The sequence below is a fragment of the Neophocaena asiaeorientalis genome, unplaced genomic scaffold (genome assembly GCF_003031525.2).
Source record: "Neophocaena asiaeorientalis asiaeorientalis breed wild unplaced genomic scaffold, Neophocaena_asiaeorientalis_V1.1 scaffold426, whole genome shotgun sequence".
NCBI lineage: Eukaryota > Metazoa > Chordata > Mammalia > Artiodactyla > Phocoenidae > Neophocaena > Neophocaena asiaeorientalis.
This window is the reverse complement of record NW_020185323.1, coordinates 453661-475425: the sequence shown is the minus strand read 5'-3', so window position 1 is coordinate 475425 and position 21765 is coordinate 453661. Positions and strand designations below refer to the sequence as shown.

The 21765-nt window shown below is 41.3% G+C and overlaps 1 protein-coding gene across 1 annotated transcript in view; it reads right to left on the bottom strand.

Annotated features, from left to right (window-relative positions):
- Positions 1–21765, bottom strand: part of EFHC2 (EF-hand domain containing 2) — a 185144-nt gene that overhangs the window by 102095 nt on the left and 61284 nt on the right. Inside the window, 5 exon segments of the mRNA XM_024734192.1 lie at positions 3250–3388; positions 3774–3887; positions 6038–6289; positions 9173–9396; positions 19895–20067. Of these exon segments, the coding sequence (XP_024589960.1) occupies positions 3250–3388; positions 3774–3887; positions 6038–6289; positions 9173–9396; positions 19895–20067 (902 nt within the window).

The following is a 21765-nucleotide window of genomic DNA, read 5'->3' as shown; positions in this document are numbered from 1 at the left end:
AGCTCTATCAAAGCCACGTGGAGAGACTAGAAGCAAATTCTACCTCTGTCGCTGCACCTTGGGATGGCTAATTTGCTCAAATGATCATCAGACTCTCATCTTGGATGCCTGCTGCTTCTAACACCAAGACTTCAGAGGCGGCCATAAACAACTCCACAAAATTAAAGGTGCTTTAAGTTTTTTGCTTATCCTTAATGTCGGTATAGCCTAATAAGCATTCGAGAACAATGCGAATGAATGGTCTTATTACTAGTTTGGCTGTCCCAACCACTAAGAATCGATAATAAGAAAGTCCTCTTATAGACAAAGAAATAATAACCCAAGGCAGGAATTCTAGGTAAGAACAGTTTACATTCAAATCCCTGTCTCTTCAGTGAAAGAAACACCTGCTAGAGCCCCTGGAGCCTTTTCCAACCTTCAGGCTACAGGAAAGTCCGACAGGCCTCCATCTGCCAGTCCGTGTTCATGCACATGAAATAATGAGGGAGTGACAAGCTCCCGCCCGGCAGACAAGCCAGGGCCAGCGGGATGGCCAAGCTGCCTAGTGGGGGACTCACACTGGACTGTTTTGTGGAAGAAGTTGCCTTCTCTTTAGAATCCTTAAATACACAAAACAATCTCATCTTTTTAGGAGTCAGATTGGGTTTTATGCAGGGGTTACATATATCTCTTGGAATTCTATCAAGCCCTCTGCTTCCACATAATAGAAAGCTTACTCGTGCACAATTCTTGGGACTGTGGCCAACTCCATCTCTTAGTCTGTCTGCCATTTTTTCTCCCCCAAAATATGTTGGGGCGGCATTAGGTAAGAGAAGGTACTGAAGCACCCAAGCTGTATACTGCACTAGAAATTTCCCCCTGGCTTCCTAGGTCCCTAGCTGTGTCGTTGGCAGTTGTCAGCTCCTTCCTGTGGAGACCACAATTACTGACAAGGAAGGAAATGTGACCACAGTTATTGCCAGGACTTTGTCCTGGTTTGGGCTTCAAGGATACCAAAATATAATGTATAAAACTTGGTCAGTCTCATGAATTTTTACAACCAGATGAGTTATTAAGAAAATTAAAATGTCAGAAGTAACTGTATCTAAGTAACATTAAGTCTATTAATTTAATGTTACCAAAAGTCAGGAAAAGCAAATGTAAAGATTATCAGAGAATATTGATTCACTCCCCTCCACCCTGAATCATGGATATAATTTCCAGTCATTAGTTACATTAAGTACACTGCTGTTACTCAAGAAATGTTGTGTAATAATAGTGTCTGTTAAATGGGGTATTTTAACATATGTTATGAGAAATATAAAAAGTCAGCATGACTATAAAATGCATCATAATTTTGCATTTGCATAATTTTCTGTTTAAATGCATAATGCTCACGTTATATTAGCTTTAAAGGCACAAATGACGTTTTTAACGTAGTAAGTCTATAGAGTGAGCAAAAGAAGTGAGCAGAAAGAAATTAAGCACTAGGGCTCAACTGAAATGGACCATAGGGCATTTGAAGCTGATACATTTGCCGAGGATGGCTAGATTTGGAGCGCACCGGTGGATTTACTCTGCCTCTGAAAGTTTCCCGCAAACCCGTTAAAAGACTAACAGTGTCCCGTGTCTCTCCAGCATTAACGTTCATTTTCCCAAACGCGACCTTTATATTCTCAAAATCAAGCTGACAGACAAACATCAACCGAATGTTGGACTTGCTGTTTAAGGGATCATATGATGTTTTGAACCTTTACCACGTCCTTTAAATTAAGGCAATCTTTCAGTAGGACACAGGTAAATGTCTTCAGTGACTCATTTCATATATATATCATTTTTAAAAATTTTCCAAGTCTACACTGAAGACTTGCTGATTCTGAACAGGCACTTACATTTATTAAAAAGCAAACTATCCTTCCCAAATATCTAAGGGTCACTAGCAGCTTCTCTACAGCAGCCACTACCTGCACATTCCTGGCAGCTTCTTGTCCTCAGTCCCTAAAACAAATATGCTCAACTGTGTCCACTAAATAGGACTAATTTTAGAAAATAATATAAGAAGAGGCCACCAATTTGGCTCCATTTTGACTAATCTGGCACGCAGATGCTGTGGAACAAGTTCCCTTAATGCACAGAGGAGGGAAATTGAAATTCTTTTTTATTCCAGCCCCTTTGTATGCTGTGTGCCTTCTCCCATAATATAAAGATTCCCAGGAGGCCAGGAATACAACACAGCAGGGACACCAAGACACGTAAGGTGAGCCTCGTCTCATTCTAAAGACAAAACACCTTGTCTTTTAGGAAGCTGTGGTTGCTTCTGGCTTCCAACTCATCGCTCAGGAAGTGAGCTCACATGAATACTCCAAGGTTCAGAGAGGGGTAAACATCCCCCATCAGAGCTCCAAACCCCAGTCTGGGAGGTTGGCAACTTCCACCACCCCACTTCGCCAAGCACCGGTAGGTACCTGGAGCCTGGGGTAGAGGGCCCAGGTCGGGGCAGAGCTGGCCAGCAGGTTTAACAAATGGAGGGGCTTGTTTTTCAGGTTTCACCTCAGATCCTCCACCTGCTTCTGTGACTCTTATAACACCGTGTAACATGCAGTAGGTCTCTGCTCCCCTTCAAGCCTAGAAACTCCTTACACAACTCTGCAGCTCCTCTGTCTACTGCAATGACCTGCACGGGGTAGGTGCTTAATAAATCACTGGTTTTCATTCTGAACTGCGCTAACCTGATCTGAATGGAATGGATATCTAAGAAGAGAGAAGCTGGAAGCCTGGCTGAGCCTCACCAGGAAAGGTAGAGCAGATTGGCACAATTCCCCAGAGAACTCAAATAAGTATATCCTCTGTGGTAAGCAAGAATTCAGTGAAAAGAAAAGTGTTTGGATTTCCATTTCAGTTGCTTAACCAAAGCATTTCCCCCATACTCTAGTGAGGCAGGGGGTTATACGGGCAAATGGAAGGCCTTTGGCATCAGGCAGACAAGTTCAAGTCTTGGCTCACCCTTTACTTGCTGCATGACCTTCGACAAGTAAGCCCCTTGTACCCCATAGTTTCTTCACCTCTAAAATGGGGATAATGAGCCTACCCTTCTAGAATTGTTGTTAGGAATAAATAAGACAACAGATGCCCAGCAGTTAGCAAATGCTCAATAAACGGTAGCTATTATGAGCTTAGAATTTGAGACTCAAAAGTCAGATCAAGCCTAACTAGGGAGCAAAGACTCTAAGTTTTAAATATTATTTTCTAACTGACAGATGTAACACTTACCAATTCCATATTTAGTCTTACAATAAGTCTTCATGAATTCATCACAGTCACAAAGGAGCACTTTCCTTCCCCACACATTGATGGTGGTTCCTATGGACAGGTCACTACCTTTGTAAAACTCTTGGTCTACTTTTCCTAGCTAATTAAAACAAAGGAACGTGACATTGACACCACAGACCCACCAAAGACATTGGCACCCACCCCCAAAGGGAAAAAGAAATTAAAAAAAATCAATTATATCATTCATAACCAAAATGTTTAAATCAAATCAAAAGACAACCGCTCAATATTAACATTTTAAAACAGTCTTTTAGCAATGCAGTGCTACCAAATGGCAGTGCAATGCATATATTTATACATGCACTTAAGCATGTTTATTATTGATAAACAGCAGTGCAACACATACATTTATATACTCATCGATTTCATTCACAATCAATCTCCCAGAAGCAGAACACGTAACTCACCCCACATTCCAGGTTCCAGGGAAGTCACACTGGAAACAGTAATGAAACGTGACTTACCTTGTATTTATCCAACAGGCAGCCATACACTCGGTTCTCTGACAAGCCACCATCTACATTGAGAACTGTCCGGTCTGTTATCTGGCCTGGTTGATAGACTCCAGGGGGGCCATACTGGAAGATAAAAGTCAAATCAAGACGTAGTGGATGGCCTCTAAACACAAACATGCTCCTGTTGAGGGACTCAAGCGGGAAGAGGCACCGTATGGTTCTTCTCTGCCATCCCGAGGAAGACAGGACACAGACTCCAGCCACCTTTCCCCATGCTTCCCCACCCGCTGAAGGCTGGTCTACACTCTCCCCCTCCTTCAAAGCCCTGATAAAGTCCCATCTTTCCCCCTGACCTCTCCCATCCTACTGGCCTGTCCCCAATTCAAACTTCCGTAGCACCGACCTCAGGGTTAAACCACTTTTTGTTGCTCTCTAATCACTTCATCAGCAGAGTCACCTTTAAACTCCAAAACGCCCTAATGGAGAAACCCTGCCTTGCCTTCTTTACTTGCTTAGCACCCTGCCTGATCCTGAGCAAGGACGCACTCGTTGGCAATGGAGTGCAGTCAGCCTCTAACAGAAACTGTGGCCCGGAGCAAGCCAAGGAGGGCACTCCAGTTCCACCCGCACTGGAGGTGGTCCAGGCAGGAAATATCTGAACTAACTTATAGAAATTGATAGTGATCCGTTTATCCCATACACATGAGAAATCTGAATCATGCCAGATCCGTGTGATATAAAATGTTTAAGTTTCAATGTGTGAACTTATGATGTGTGGGGTGTCAGTAAGCCACGTAACAAAGAAAAAACAGTACATTTAGATGCAAACTCTCTCTTCGCTGCTTCCTAGCTACAGGACAGGGGGCCAGGCATTTATCTTCTCAGAACTTCAGTTGTGTCATCTAACCGCAACAACAGTACTTACTCCTTGCTTTCTCAAAGGATGCTGTGAGTGTCAAGGGAACACCCACTGCTACTGTATCTCTCCTGAGAATGGAAGCTCCACAAAGCAGGATTTTATCCATTTTCTTTCTCACTGTAACCCCAGAGCTGGCACACAGCTGACACTTACTAAGTATTTGTTGAATGAACGAATAAATGAAGCAAGTGATGTCAAGGAACACTGCAAATGTCAGGTATGTCATTATTATTTTATATTTAGCCTATTTTTCAAAGCCATTCTAAAAACAGGCTTCCCTGCCACCTCCTGGCCACCTGCTGTGCATACGCCCAGAGTTCGCTCTGGGACAAATCCTGCCCCCGCCCCAAGAAGCAACACAGCAGGACTTTTGGCAGGAGACTCAGAGAATCTGGAAGAGTCTCCTGTGATAAGCAAATAACCAGTGGTTGTTTGCATCAGAAATGAGCATTACAGTAATCTTTTCAGTAGCACTAAGAATTAAGTTTCAAAATACTTTATCCAAATAAGAAATAAAATATAACATAGAGCTGTGAATAAGCCTTGATACTTTCACGTGTCCTATAGGTCCTTAGATAATGCTTTTTACTATATTATCTCATTCAGTCTTTACAGTTATCTCAGGAGGGAAGCCTAGTTAACTGCACTTTAGAGATAGGGAAATATGCTCAGAGAGGTTAATGACTTGCCCAAGGTCACATAGCTGTTAAGTGGCAGACTCACAATTCTAACCCAGGTCTTCGGTCTCTGTGCCATTTCTGCTGCACCCAGGTTACATTAGCTCTCAAATGGCCATAAACATGCGTAGAAATCACTTGGACAACTCTTTTTTAATAGTAAAAATGCAAAAGCTATCATTGTTGCTAGCCAGTGGCTAGTTGCTGACTGGTGGCTACTCTCAGAAGAGTCACTCGTGTGTGTGTGTGTGTGTGTGTGTGTACTTGTGTGTGTGTGTGTATTCACAACCCAGACCAATACAATGGGATCTCCTCAGTAGGCTACAGAGGCCAGAGGCCAGTGCCCTGCCCAAGGCCACGAGCAATCCTTTTACTAGAGAGTCATTTACCTTCATAAGACTCATAGTGAACTCAATGATGAATAGGTAGTTCTCTTGCATTTGACATTTTTCCTTTACTTGCCTCAAGCCCTGAATATTCCAACTCCAATTTGTCATATCCTCTGTATTACTTTCATAGATGTACATTAATAGAGGGCACAAAGTGAAAGTTTTCTAAACACTTGCACTAATACATGGTGACTTGTCACCACACAGTCATACCACATGACATTCCAGACACTGAGTGACTAGAGTCTTCAGCCCACAAGCAAACTCGGAAAGCAGTCCATTGCTCACCTTAGGCACCTTTCTCCTCTGGAGGAACAATGACGTAGCATCTCTTCCTGAGTTATGTGGCAATACTCCTTTGATTTCGATGGTTTTATCAGACAGAAAGTAATGCAGGATGAGTTCTCTATGGTCCCCAAACACTGAGCCTGAGTCGTCCCACAGGCAGAAGAAACGCAAAACCTTCCTATCACACTCAAGGAACTGTTTCAGAGTGTCAAAGGACTCATAGGGACGTAAGGGCTCCATGCAGTCTAGCTTCTGCCAATGGAGAAAAGGTTAATGAGAGTGGAAGTTTTTCCATAGTTGCTTCTGGGGTGCAAGCAATCAAAGAATATAAAGGTATCTTTTCTATAGACTATTCAGTGACATTTTTTAAAATTTCAACTAACAACATACATGATATACATATATAACCAGTTTCAACCTTAGAAATACAGACAATCAAGTATTAGGAAGCCTTTCGTTATTATTTTAACACACTAAAATATACTTCTATAATGTTTTTGAAAACTGACTTTTCTCAAAGACTTAAAATTCTTGTTTAAGAACAGACAAAACTAATATATGGTGACAGAAATTAGAACAGTTATTGCCTATGGGGAGAGGACTGACTGGAAAGGGGGACAAGGGAACTCTCTGGGGTGATGGAAATATTCTCTATCTTGATTTTCCTGTTGGTTACTAAATTGTATACATTTTTAAAAACTTGTCAATGGGTATGCTTAAGATTTGTACATCCAAGTCTATGTTAATTATATTTCAACCAAAAAATTCTTTTCACTGAAAATTCATATCCGTATATGCTTCTTACTCATCCAAAGATTTTTGTGAAGGTAAAAGAGAAGAAATATATTCACAGTTTTATTTTGCTCAAAAGCTTTAGATAGTGAAGATCTGAAAGGCCATGGAAACAGGAGCAGAGCAAATGGAGAACTTCCCAATCTGTACAGAACTACTGCGCGGGCTCTGGCCCCCAAATCAGGAAGCACTAGCTCGGCAGTCTTCTCAGCCCAACTCCTCTATTTGCAGAGTCTCAGCCCTGTCTTGGAGCAAACCGCTCCCATTCTATCTACTGTAGCCTAATAGGATGGTTATATAAGGAAGTGCTCACTAGCAAGGGAGATGTAGTCCCACATCGGGTTATGTAATCTTACTTGTAAGTTCTCAAAATTTTGTATCTGTCCAGGGCAGTCGAGGTACAGACTTATCCCAAGACAGTGGGGGAGACATGATGGCCTTTCCAGAGGCTCTTCAGTCTTATCCTTGATATTTAAATGAAATTACAAGATCTCTACTTTCAACGATTGAAAAATCTTTCTTTGGCATTAGAAGGCCTCTAAGAAATGCATTATTGATTATATACCATCAAGGCTCTTTTCAGTTCAAGTTAAATTGTTTAATTTTAACTTTACATTTCAAGGCAGCAAACACTGGAGAAGTAAATGCATTAAAGTCAATATAAAAGCCTCTTATTAAACTCCTAATTTTCCACAGATTTCTATATTTATTGAAGAGCTTTCTCCCTGAGGGAATAAATGCTAAAACGATTCTCCCAATCTGAAAGGAAATTATTTAAGACATTTCTTGGCTGCTCTTGGTATTTATTCCTGATTCCTGGAACAAAAGATTTTTTTCCTTATAAACTTATGAAATAACACAGTGTTCTAAGTATTTCATATAATGCATCATCATTCACAATCACTATCATATAATACCAGCTGTTAGTGAATGAGTGTAGCCAGATGAAAAGGGTGGTAAATCATATAGATCCATTTCTTTTAGGTTCTCTCTTCTGGTTCTAAAGACTTTTGTTTTTATCTAGACTCCTTCTTCTAGGGCATTTGGAAAAAGTAGAAATGAACCCAAACCATAAATCTCCTTGCATGCCAATACACACAAGTATAATGCCACAGGGATTTCACCTTAGATATTCCAGGATCAACAATATATATTTCTCAGGAGGGTTGTATGCCTACAGCATGAGAGGGTAATTCTGCTGGGGCTAGGAGGCAGGAATAGATGAATGATCCTACATGCAGCTTTTAACAAGAGATCAAAGCAGAATCAAAGGAGATTTTTATTCTAAATTTTATGTTATCTTTCTGCAAAGAAGTTAATTACAAGTTTTAGAAACAAGAAAAATGAGACTAATCTATAGGGATAGAAATGAGAACTGTGCTCATCCCTGGGTGGGGAGAAGGATAGGTTGGAAAAAGGCACGCGGGAACTTTCTGGGGGGATGGAAATCTATACCATGATTTCGGATGTGGATTACATGGGTGTATGCATTTGTTAAGACCCATCAAACTGTATACTTAATTTCTGTGTATTTTCCTGTGTATAATCATACTTCAATAAGCAGAGACACAAATGACAATAATGAAAATCAGGATAAGAAGCAAGAGATTTGAGTTCAAGGCCCAGCAAGAAGATTGGTGAGGTATGTGACCTTCCACATGACACTTGCCCTTTTGGGTATTCAGATTTCTCTGTAAAACATAAAATTTGGGCCAGGGGATCATTAAAAAAACTTTGGAAAGACTACAGTAACACTACTAACACTGATTCTTTCCTCCCTACACTAGCTGGGCTCAGTCTTCGAAAACAAGCATCCTGTCATCATAGGAGTATGTCGAAATCATGGCCTTCCTCACTCCTGAACACCTCTGCATCTGATAAATACCATAAAGGGAGCTGGGAGTCCCAAGGAAGAAGGAAAAAGGCATACCCAAAGGGTTCAGTAAATCGGTAGCAGAGGAGCAAAGATTTTCCCAGAGTTAGGCAACTAAAATGGGAAAAGAAAAGCCAGGTAAGTGTGGACCCAACTCTTTCACTGTCAGTGACCACAAAGCCAATCACGGGCTCTAAGAAACCATCCCATGCGGGCAGCTCGCTGAAGACTCCTACTGCCTGGAAGGGAGACTCTCCGTGGAGAGAAGTGGGGGCAGGGGCAGAAAGTGAGCATCTCCTGCACCGAAGCCAACACCCAGCCTTCCCTCCAGCCCAGAGGAAAACAGGACAACTCCAGTGACCAAGGCCCCCAAAGTTCTTTCACATCTGCATCAGGAGTACCAATACCCTTTACTGACTTTGAAGGGACTCTCATCTTGAAGATAAGAGTTCATGGATGAATCAACTTACCTCTCTCCGTGTCTTCAGGTAAGGATCTTCCGGACACTGTCCCGGGGGGTTTAATCTGACTCCTATTTTCTTCAAAAAGTTTTTTGTGAATGTATCACAGTCATAAATCTTGAACGTCCGACCATAAAAGACAATGTCTATGTTGATATTAAAACGATGCACAGTATAAAACTGATCCTCATCAGGAGGCGGCAGAGAAATCCGATGACGCCGGATAAAAATTCCTACGGTGTGAAATAAAACACAATTGTTTCATCGGGTGGCTCACCAGAAAGACGTCACAGTACATCTTTATAACAACCCTGGATGCTTTCCCACCACAGTGAAGCGGGCAAAGGGTTGGTTCTTGGAGAAGTAGCATCAGTATGTTCAAACTCTCAGGGTGCCAGAGGGAGCTGAGACTTCTGAGGCCCAGGGTAATCTGACCAGCCTTGCATGTTGTTAGAGTTGCCTAAGTGGTACTAGGGTTTACTCTATTAAAGTAAACCATAAAGACTAGGGCAGGGGGGAAGGAGGAGGGGGTATGAACAGAGTGACCTAATGTGCCAGACACTACCATCATGTCTTTTCCCAAAACAAGCATGGCTCACTTTCACCCACTAGCACTCAATGTGAGCACAGTACGCAAGGAACTAAGACCCCAAAGCAGAGTACTCGCAAAAATGCACACTCTTGGTTGAAAAAAGTAATCTAATGAGCTTCACTATGGTAGATGCCGACACCATGATTTACAGCTTCTATAAGCATGAATGACTTTATGCTGCTTTGAAGCTTCTTGGAATCTTCTTCCCTCTACCAACCTCTTCTCCCTCCTTCTTCCTCTATAGACTCTGTCCACCACCACCCATCCACTCCCCCAAAGTGAGAGTTATCAGAGGCTTCATAGTTTTAACCAGTGCTCTGGGCTAAAGGTTCTGGATCCCATCCCCTCTTCTACTTCCAACCCTATGATGCCCATTCACTTCTCCTCTTTAGAATATGGACTCAGGGTTGCCAAGTACACCCAAATGGCAACTAGCCACTGGAGGTAAAAAGGCTCGCTAACTAGATGAAGGTACCAACTACACCACACCATACCAGCCAACTTACCCAAGCACTGCTGAAACCTGTTGTCAAGAAGTGTTTAGGGTTTGAGAGTTTATCCTACTTTCAAGCTAGCAAGTTAGCCTGCCACAATTTCATGGATGCTGGTAGAAGACATGAGATGCTTTGGTTAGGGACAAAGGGCAGTTTATTACTCACAGTAATAACAGTACCCAGAACATCAGCATTTTTGTACCAGTTTCCTGAGCCCCGATTCCCACAGGGTGACACAACAAGGGCCAGGTAACTTCTGCACATGCAGTAGGTTACACATTATAGGACAGAAACCCTGAGATGAGAGAACCTGAATCTATTATAAGGGCAATAAGCATCCCTCCCTTTTGTCTCAGAGGGAGAAATGAACTTCGTTGGACTGGACAGTAAACATGTCTGCCTTTTGTTCTAGAGGGAGATACCACCTCTATGTTCCAAGGCTGTGAGCAAACCTGCACTTTGCTCCAGAAGGAGAGACTATCTTTGTCTTCCAAAGCTGTGTGCTATATAAACATCCTTGAAAAGATAATCCAGAACAAAGAGCAGACAGTGTCTCTGCTTGCAAGATCCACAGAAATGTAAGATACCTGTGGAGAATTGTCTCTCAACCTCTGTAAACTGACTTAAGCCTGAGAATCTACTCCAGGAGCAAAGACAAAAGGAGAAAAGACAAGCAGAGCAAACTGAGGGTCTAATGGTTCAAGAAAAATTGGCTTGTGTGACCTGTGTATGGAGGCATTTTAGTATAAAGATGTCAAGCAATCTTCTTCACATTTTGTATAACACTGAGAATGGTGCCTTTTCCCAAAGTCTAGAAATACTTAGAAATTATTCATTCCTTATTCATTAAGGAATAGTTAATGAATATCTTTATGTGCCAGGAACTGTGTTGAGCTCTGTTCCATTATTCTACTAATCATCTTTTCACTCTGTTGAGGGGAAATTAACTAAAATCCTTTTCATCTTCTTTTCTTTGTAGCAATTTTTAATTACTCGGTACATTAAAGTAAAATAATAAAACTATAAAATTAGAACTGGCCTAGAATATTTTAAAATGTACTACATAAAAGATGATATAATTTTACGGCAAAAAATTATACTTCAATTAGCCCTTAATTCATGCCACTGAAAACAGTATGCAAATTATTTAATCATTCAAGATTAGACATTTAGAACAAATTGCATACTAAACACCCATAAAAGCATGGGCATTTCAGGTATTTTTCACGAACCATTATATATCTCTTTAAAAATACTTATACTGGGCTTCCCTGGTGGCGCGGTGGTTGGGGGGTCCGCCTGCCGATGCAGGGGTGCCCCGGTCCGGGAGGACCCCACGTGCCGCGGAGCGGCTGGGCCCGTGGGCCATGGCCGCTGAGCCTGCGCGTCCGGAGCCTGTGCTCCGCAACGGGAGAGGCCACAACAGTGAGAGGCCCACATATGGCAAAAAAAAATAAAAAATAAAAAAACTTATATTGTGACAGTTTTTTAAATGTATGAAATTTATTCAACAGCCAAGAGCTTCTTTAGGAATTCCATCTATCTTGCATTTGTACTTCACTATAAAAATTCAAATAAGCAAATTAGTGCTGATTTCTGTTCAGTGAGACTTCAAATAGAAATCCTATATTTTTCTAGGTGGGAAGAACTGGCCCACCCACTGAGCTTTTAAATAGTAGTCATCACAATCATCATCATAGCCCTAGGATATGCTTTCATATATTTTTCTCATTTAATCTTCAATAATCCCACCAGGCAGATAATGCATGAAATACAAATATTCAGTTTATGGATGAGAAAACCAAAGCTCAGGATGGTTAAGTGACGTGCCCAAGGTCATGCACTCACGAATAGCAGAAAAAGATCTCGAACCTGGGGTTTTCAAGCTCTAAGTAAATACCATTACTTTCCACAGTTTGCACTGAACTGTATCTCACTGTATGACAGCCACAAATTACTTAAGTGAAGGAGGGGAGGGAGTGTCTTAGGCAAAACAGGATAGAAATGGGGAGAAGAGCGGCCAGATACCGTGAAACAGAGATGATGGAGCTGCTCTTCCAAAAGAACAGCCTCTCTCTTCTCTAAGAGTAAATTTCTGGAGAGGGCCCACTTGCCAGCGGCAGCAATCCCCCGCCAGGGTCAACACCACTGTCACCTGTCCCCGCCCCCCCAGGAGCCTGCATATCTGCAACGTCCACACTCTTCCTTATCTTAGGTCCCACACTCCTCTCACTAGATGGTTCTCAGAAGAGGCCAGGGAAGTTCTTTGTGGTAACAGAAGAGAGTCCTGACCATTCATGGATTGGAAAGAGAAGGCAGGTCTAACACTAAACAAGAAAATTTTAATAACGAGAAATCCAAAGTCACAATCCCATGTTAATCAGAAAAGTAACGTGGACATTTGAAATGTAGTTACACATGAGAGTTTTCAAAAATACATCTGTGGGACCTCTCAACTGTGCCCTTTGGGAATTAAAATGTCTATTTATTGGTATTTGTATGCTTATAGTTTTCCATGATAAGTGGCAGAAACTCCACCAGCAGAAGTTTGTTCTGGAATATCAAAGAAATATGCAGGATGCCATGTCTCTGGCACACATTGAAGAGCACCCAAGACCATCAAGATATATAAATAAAAATAACATTACAAAATGGAAAAACAATAACAAGAGCACTATATCTGCCCTTGAAATGTTCAGATATTTATCTTCTTAATTGGTCCATAAAGACAATTTGGGCAGATGTCCAGGCATCAGGTGTCTGCTTTTAAGCTCTTCTTTATCTTCATATTTCTCATCTCTCTTTCTTTTTCAAGGCCCTGCTATCTGATTATACTCTGCAAGCTTTAACTTTCTAACACTCCCCTGTGGTTTAGATCAAAATGATGATATATCCATTTATGTTTAATGCGTTTTCATTTCATTCAGTTCGGAATTGCTTTAGATCTTTGCTCATACCACTAAATTTAGTTTTTAGGAATTCACCTTCAAGAATTAAGAGTCCAACCTCTTACTTCTGTCTTAAGTATGTTTAGTTCATTTTAGTAACACTGCAGACCTAGGGTACATCCAAGTCTAGAGGCAGGTATTTCTTAGGTGAATGAATATACGAGTGGAATTGCCACTTGTCATCATGTGTATACTAAAAATACTAAGACCATTCACTGTGATCAGCCGTGATAGAGTATCTTTTCCTCTTATGCTCACTATAATTCCTTCACTAAAATTACTATTCCATTTCTAGTTTTATAAAATGTCATCTTTGTGGAGTTTGATTTAATGAGAATAACTTTTTAAATATAGCTAACTTGACACTTGCCTTGCAGCAAAAGAATAAAAATTTTTGAATTCCATATCTCTGATCACAGTAAGAAACAATAATCCTATGCATCTCCCCCTACCCACTGAATGAGCCCCAAATGACAGCCTGTTGGGTATTCTGTCCTCTTGCTCTTGCACTACCACCTTCTTGCCTAGTTTTCCTTATACACTCTATGATCTGCTCCCAGTACCTCCCAACTCCTCGCCTCACCACTTTCCTACCTCTTTACCTCATGCTGCTCCTTTTGACTAATGTGCCTACCTCTTCCAACTTTATCTGGAGGAACTTTTGAGGTACCACTCAAATGCCTTATTCTCTAATGGATACTGGCATTTCCTCCTCTGATCCCTCAAAGTACCTCATAGCATTCATGATGACTACACCGTGTTATGGACATTGTCTGTCATATTCCTTTCCTTTTTTCCTCCCTCCCTTTTTCTTCCTTTCTTCATCAAATTTACTGAGCAGCCATCATGCACCAAGCACCTATCTTCACAGTGACTTACCTCCACTCCTATACTCCACTCTGCTCCATTCAGCGACAGTTCTCTCCGCAAAGTCCACCCTCTGGGGTTGCCAGATTTACCGAACTGAAAAGCGAGATGCCTGGTTAAATTTGAATTCCAGATAAACAATGAATACTTTTTAGTATAAGTATGTCCCGTGTCATAGTTGGGGCACAGTTATACTAAGAACTTCAAATTTAACCAGGTATCCTGTATTTTATCTGGTAACTCTACTACCATCCCACAATTCCACTTTATGGGATGCATACTTATTAGATATAGCATATGCCCAATATAAATAAATGACTTCTACTTTGTGATTATATATATATGAAATACTACCCCGTTGAGGGGCCAAAACAAGTCACTAGTGGAGATCAGTATTCTTAACCAAGGATGCACTGAAAATCAAGTAGAAGCCATTTCTTTTTCTTTCTTCCTTCCTTTTTTTTTTTTTGTTTGGCCGCACCACGCAGCATGTGGGATCTTAGTTCCCTGACCAGGGATCAAATCCAGGCCCCCTGCATTGGGAGCATGGAGTCTTAACCACTGGACTGCCAGGGAAGTCCCAGAAGCCATTTCTTGACCCCAGGCCTACAGAATCAGAAATTCTGCGGGTGGGCCAGGAGATTCTGATGATTGCTCTCCACTGAGAACAACTGGTACAGACCTTACCAGAAAATCATGGCATGTTTCTAACGGTTATCCTTTCTTTAGTATAGCTTAGTTGGGACTTGGCAGCATTTGACAAACAGTTGTTCTGTTAGACAATCGGAGGTAAACTACTAGGATTAACCTCTGACATTCCTGGCTTGGCATAACATCGTTTTAACTATATTCCAGTAGAACAGCAACAAATTCTATGAATATAACACATCTAACCCAAAAGAGAATGATGTCCTGGCAAGAAATGAAAGCAAGCCTCGACATACATCAGTGACTTGACTTTTCACACACATATATCTCTCTGCCAACAAGGATTCGTGAATATGTTGTTCTGATGAGAAGCTACACAGAACTGAATGCCTATTTTGGCACCACGCTAAGGGATGCCTCTTTTATTTCTGGCTTATTCCAAACTCCCCCTCCCTAAAAAAATTACATGATAGGAGAGGCAACTAAGAAGGGAGGCTATAATTCATCCAGGTGCACTAATTTCTGAATGGTCAGCTCTACAAAAACAACAAAAAACAAAAAACAGGTGCATCTGACCTTCCAGTTCATTGGGAAAATATCAAAACCCTATGGAAGTAACAGGAGCGCCATCAGTGCCCAGCACCTAAATGTGACCCCAACCCCTTCTGAGGGCCCACAGGCACATGAAAAGCAGTCCCAGGCCACTCAAGACACAACTGAGTGTCCCCATCCCAATGAGGTCTGAGCCCCTGGCTCAGTAAGCTCATTTCTTTTTTCCCAATCGTTTAATTTAGGAAAGCCTGAAGAAGGCATTTCAATGAACTTCCAAAGTTTCCTCTGTCCTAACAGACCTTCCTTAACAAGAATCCTCATATTAATTAATTAATTAATATTTCAAGAGAGACCGGTTTCTCTCTAAACAAAACTTGATGGTAGAGTGGTTATTTGTGTTTGCTTTCCACAGGAACTGCTAGAGCCTGCCAAGTATCTCCACTCTGCTGACAAATTTCAGTCTCATTACATATCGTGATTACTAATGTATTCTGTACATACCCCCTGAGCTGTGTCTCACTCAAGGAAATGTCCTGATCAGAGCGAGCCCATCAGAAATTCTGAAAATTTCAAAAGAGACTTTAAAATTGTCTTCTCCTAAGGTTTTTTTCCCCCTGAGTCTTTATGAATAACATTCCCTCCTACTTACATAAAAATTATTTTCAAGTAAATCATTATAACTATCTTCAATCTGCCTTTGGAATCTGCCTATGTGAGATTTGAAATCAAGAGGCTGAAAGAATCGAGAAGTCTTAATAAAAGCCTTTCCAAGATCCTCATAGAGGAGGTATTTCATTTTTCTTCTTGGAGTTTAATAAAACTAAGATTCACTGGACAGGGGCCAGTGAGCTACAGGAATATGAACTTTTGCCTTAAAAGTAATAAAAATAAAAACATAATGCAAGTCACTAATGCAGGTTCAGGATGTCGTATGACCTCCAGTCCATCACTTGTGTAAATCTGATGTCATGTGGGGAAGGTAATCAAAAAACAAGCAAAGCTGGGCTTCCCTGGTGGCGCAGTGGTTGAGAGTCCGCCTGCCGATGCAGGGGACGTGGGTTCGTGCCCCGGTCTGGGAAGATCCCACGTGCCGCGGAGCGGCTGGGCCCGTGAGCCATGGCCGCTGAGCCTGCGCATCCGGAGCCTGTGCTCCGCAACGGGAGAGGCCACAACAGTGAGAGGCCCGCGTACCGCAAAAAAACAAAACAAAACAAAACAAAACAAAAAATAAGCAAAGCTTAGTTAGGGAATATCAGAGTAAAGCATTTAAGTGAAAATGTATAAAAAAATATTTTTTTGCTAAAGCAGTAATGTCACTTACCTAAACAAATGCACTTAGGCAAAACAGATGTTCATAGAAATTAAAAGTTGTCAATTTTCTTAATGTTTTGAAATAATTCTTTAAACATTTTCTAATACATTACTGTCAATACTTAAAAACTACATTATATATGTTTAAAATGACCCTAAAGAGTATAAAGACCTACAAATATCATATGATACTGCTTATATGTGGAATCTTAAAAAATGGTACAAATGAACTTATTTACAAAACAGAAATAGAGTCACAGATATAGAAAACAATCTTATGGTTAGCAGCGGGGAAAGGGGGGGAAGGGATAAATTGGGAGATTGGGATTGACATATACACACTACTATATATAAAAGAGATAACTAATAAGGACAGCACAGGGAACTCTACTCAATACTCCATAATGACCTACATGGGAAAAGAATCTACAAAAGAGTGGATATATGTATATGTATAACTGATTCACTTTGCTGTATACCTGAAACTAACACAACATTGTAAATCAACTAGACTCCAATAAAAACTTTTTTTAAAAGTATAAAGACCTCTTGTCCCTTTACAAAATAAAATATCACATTTCCAACTTTAAAAGTTTTTAACTTTAACTTTAAAGTTCCAACTTTAAAAGTGAAAATCTTTTCTTAAATATCAAAGCATTTCCATATTTCCTAAAAGATTTATCATTAAGCCACAAATTCTCCAAATAAAAGCCAGGGAGTAGATATTGTATCAGCTGGAACACAAAGAATCATGAGGACAGTTCATATTGCCTCCCCATACCAATCCTCACCTGCTCCTCCCACCAGTAAAACCAAGCACAACACTAAAGCAAATCTTCTTCCTCTTTCCACCACCTCAACAGTGGCTCTCTCCCAACGTGGTACAACAGCCTGATTCTGCTCATGATCTGGGCACCCCTGATTCCCAATCCACAACTCCAGTGTCGACTTCTTTCCTGAGAACACATCCTAAGGTTCTACCTGCCTTGTGGGCAACACCATACAGATGTTCCAACACAACTTGAAAAGCCTCATGACCCAAACACACCCCAGCTCCAACTCCAATGCCACTCCTTGCTCCATGTTCCTGGGCTCTACTAACGCATCACCATCCTCTCAACCACAGCATGAGCTCTGAGACAAGCGGTTAAGATTCAGATGGAGCAAATTACTTCTCTAAGCCTGTTTCCTTTCTGTAAAAGCTGATGATAACCTACTGTAGATGGTCACTGGGGTGATTAAATGAGATCATGATAAAGTAGGTACCTTATCATTAGATATCCCCCTTCCTCACTCTCTATATTTAATCGCTGGTCAAGGCCTATTAACTGCCAATCAAATGTGTCTACAGTCTTTCCCCTATGTCCTCTTCCTACCATCATTGTCCTGGTTTGGATACTCAGCACTTCTACCCTGAACAATTGCAAAACTCCTGGGCTAGTCACCTTGCTCCCTTTCCTCTCCAACCTGCTTGCCTACAAGCTCCATGAGATAGGGATATAATGAGTCTTATTCCTTTTGTCCATTTTCCCAAAACCCAGCACAGTGCCTAGCATGGAGTAGACACTCAACAAACACTTCATGACAATGCTGACTGGCTCCAAATTAATCATCCAGACATAACGAAGCCATGCTCTAAGAACAATCTCAATCTCATGAGCACTGAAGGAAGTCCTTCGCATACTGACTCGTCATAACATTATGCTCAGAGGCCTATGGTCCTAAAACTTCTCTGTTTCTCCCCCATGGAACCCACTGTGGTATATCAATATGGAGGCACTGGGCCCAGATAAGTATTTAGTAAGCAAAAAGTTTATTCAACATAGGCAGAAAATCATAAGATGTGTTAAATAACGATAATTTGATAGTAAGTAGAGCATGTATATGTTAAACACAGAAAGAAAGGGATGGAAGGACCAAGAGACAACTACTTTTCAGTATGTATTAAATATACATGAGGTACCTGGGCTCTGAATATTCATGATACACTAAATATACAAGAGGCACTAAATATTCATGGATACTCAATATTCATGAGGCCTTAATTTGGCCACTCATTGATTGGTGACACCCATTCTAGCCCCATGTGTCCTTTGCCCAAGAAACACAAATAAAACCCATGACTATTCAGCAGGCCGACTGGCAAGCTACAGCTGTGGCCAGGCCCACTTGTCCCTACATCTTTCCAACAGAGTAAGTGTGTGCCATTAGCCTAAGGTCCCTTCTGTCTGTGGTCTTCCTTGAACTTTAACTCTGGTCTCCAAACCATACTATTGTCAGAAAAGCCTGATGCAATGGAAAAAGAGAGAGAGGACCATTGCCTACCCCAGGATTCAGGCAGGGTGGTCCTTCCACCCACTTGTACCTTGTCCTAAGTATGTGAACCTCTCTGCCAAAAAATTATTCCTCTTACTGACCTGAGGTCTGACCCCCTAGGTCCTGTCCTTGAGGATACAGAAAATTAGGTCACCCCTCCCCCACGTGACAGCCCTTTAGATTCCTTAAGACATTTTTCAGGCACATCTGAGTCTTCCCTTTACAGACAAATATCCCTTTTCACTATTCTCCCTTACACATGATAAATTTTCAGTCCTTTCACCAACATGGTTGCTGTCCCTTGAAGGCATCCGGAACTTGGCATTGTCCAAAGTAAAGGACTTACAGCACACACAGAAGAAATCGATTACCTCCCTTGACCTCTGCCATGCTTCTACTAATGCAACCTAGGATTAGCTTCTCCACTGGCCACGTTGCAGAGCTAACTCTTGTCTGGCTGAAGTGCAGTATGGGTAAAGATGACTGGCATACGTGGGGCGAAGGAGCAATGGCCTTCTCTTGAAGCACTATGAAAGTCTGTAGTTAATAGGTATGAAGATGAAGAGAGAGTGGTTGAAGCAAACAGCAGTGAATTCAAGAAAGGAGAGAGAAGCCCAATCTGGAAGTGGCAGTGGAGACCAGTCTTCCCTCTACCCCTGAGGGTGTTATGAAGGAAGTAATGTGGTCATAGCAAAAAGACAAAAAAGAGTTTGAAGAAAAAAGTCAAAGACACAGGAGAGTTTGCTCATACTAGAGCAGCATGTGAAAGATACAGGGATAACACAGAAGAGTGAGTGAAATGGCCAGTGTTGAGGTGAGGAGGGTAGAAAGCTGGTAAGTCAGCATCAATAACTACAAGCTATCAGCATGTTTACATTCACCATTTGCCAACAAGTTAGATACCTACGCAGTAGCATGGGGTCTTTTAAAAAGCGAGAGAAAGATAGTATATAAAGGCAGTAGTTAGAAGTGAAAGAACCATAACTCTGCTTTAAATAGATACTTTGAGGCAGTCCGTTATTTTTCAGTGCTGGTTCATTTACTTGAATTGTGTCATCTTCAAGGTAGAAGTAGATTTTATAGCATCTTATTCTATAGTTTTCTTGAATTTTATCAGGCACTTCATCTTCTAAATAGGCATCAAAAGATAATACCTGTTGGAATCATAATTAGAAACTAAGAAATGAAAAAAATTCAGCGAACTTAAAATCAATAAAGCTACTGCCTGTATAGTTTTTGTTAACGTAAAGAAAAAATTTGAGGAAATTTTTGCAAGAAGACATTCTACACATCAGCTATGAGAATGGATATACACTCTAGGTTACAGTATATAAAGATTATTTTATATTTTCATCACTGTCTGGTTAGAATGAGGAAATGATATTCAAGCAATAAATCCATCATTCAGCTCCACCATAAAGTGAACTAGCGTCTGTCTTTGGAATTTCACAGTGGGATTCCATATGTATGTGTTACAGACAAAATAATATTCTTTCCCACAAGACGAATATAAGTTTGGCATTTTTTTCTCATTAAAAATACCACAAAGCTACCTTGGTTCTAGGATAAAATTATTCTCATCTCTGGTCCTGCTGATTGCTTGCCTTGAGGCAATTCAAACAGGCGGAGCTGAAATTCTTCCAATGCACTGGAGACCCCACCCTACACTTCTTCAGGAACCTCAAAGAGCCTAGCTCAATGCTAGACCCAGCCTCATCTTATTGTGTGTGTCGGGGTGCGGGTGGGGGGTAGACATGGGTAGGAGAGGTGGATTCTAAAGTAGTTACAATAAAAATCAGAGAGAGTAAAAAATACCCTTGAAAATTCCTTAACTACTTTGGAAAACTGTGCCTCTCAGGAAGTACAACACAGCCTGTTTTTCTCCCATGTTGAAGCAGAAGACTGACTGCCTCTTCAGTTGAAGACCAGTTGAAATAGCTTCCTTAGGTTTAGGTGCCATGTTGTATGAATAATACATACCTTTCACCATTAGAATCACCCTCAACACAACGACCTGCTTACACACACTAAGAAAGACGTGGTAATTGAGGACAATTGAAGGAACAGTAGATTCAGGCTACCATTTCAAGCTTGGCCTGGGGCACAGGCTCCTTCAGAGCTCCATTTTAATACTTCCTTTGCTCTCATTTTTGTTCAATTTTTATAATTAAAGTTGCAAAAGTTAAGTGTACATCTGTTGTAACACCAAGTTAATTCAACATAGACAATATATATGTGAGTGAGGCTGTTAGGCACAATCTAACCTCTAGGGGTGGTCAGTTACCCTAATTAGGAATATATGCTCCAGGACTGTTTGGCAAATTTCTATCAGAAGCCCATGCTTCAGAAGTGGCTGACAAAATGCCTCAGTAGTTTATCTCTGATCAACAGAAGAGGTTTTGCTAATTACCATAAAGAATATGGTAATTAGGGCTTCCTTGGTGGCGCAGTGGTTGAGAGTCCGCCTGCCGATGCAGGGGACACGGGTTCGTGCCCCGGTCTGGGAAGATCCCACATGCCGCGGAGCGGCTGGGCCCGTGAGCCATGGCTGCTGAGCCTGCGCGTCCGGAGCCTGTGCTCCGCAACGGGAGAGGCCACAACAGTGAGAGGCCTGCGTACCGCAAAAAAAAAAAAAAAAGAATATTAGAAATGAGTTTTAGCTAGTGAAATAACTGTATTCAAAATGAATGGATAAGTTACAAATATTGACCAGCCACTGTCTTTACCAGAACAGGTTCTAGGAATCTAGTGAGCCCAGAGACCTATACCTTCAAAATGGCACCTTTGTCTTCATTCCAAAACGGTCCTATGCTCAGCTGCTTTCTTGGGGAATTTATCCGGCCTGATTCCAGTTAGAAAGTTAGCTAAACTCAC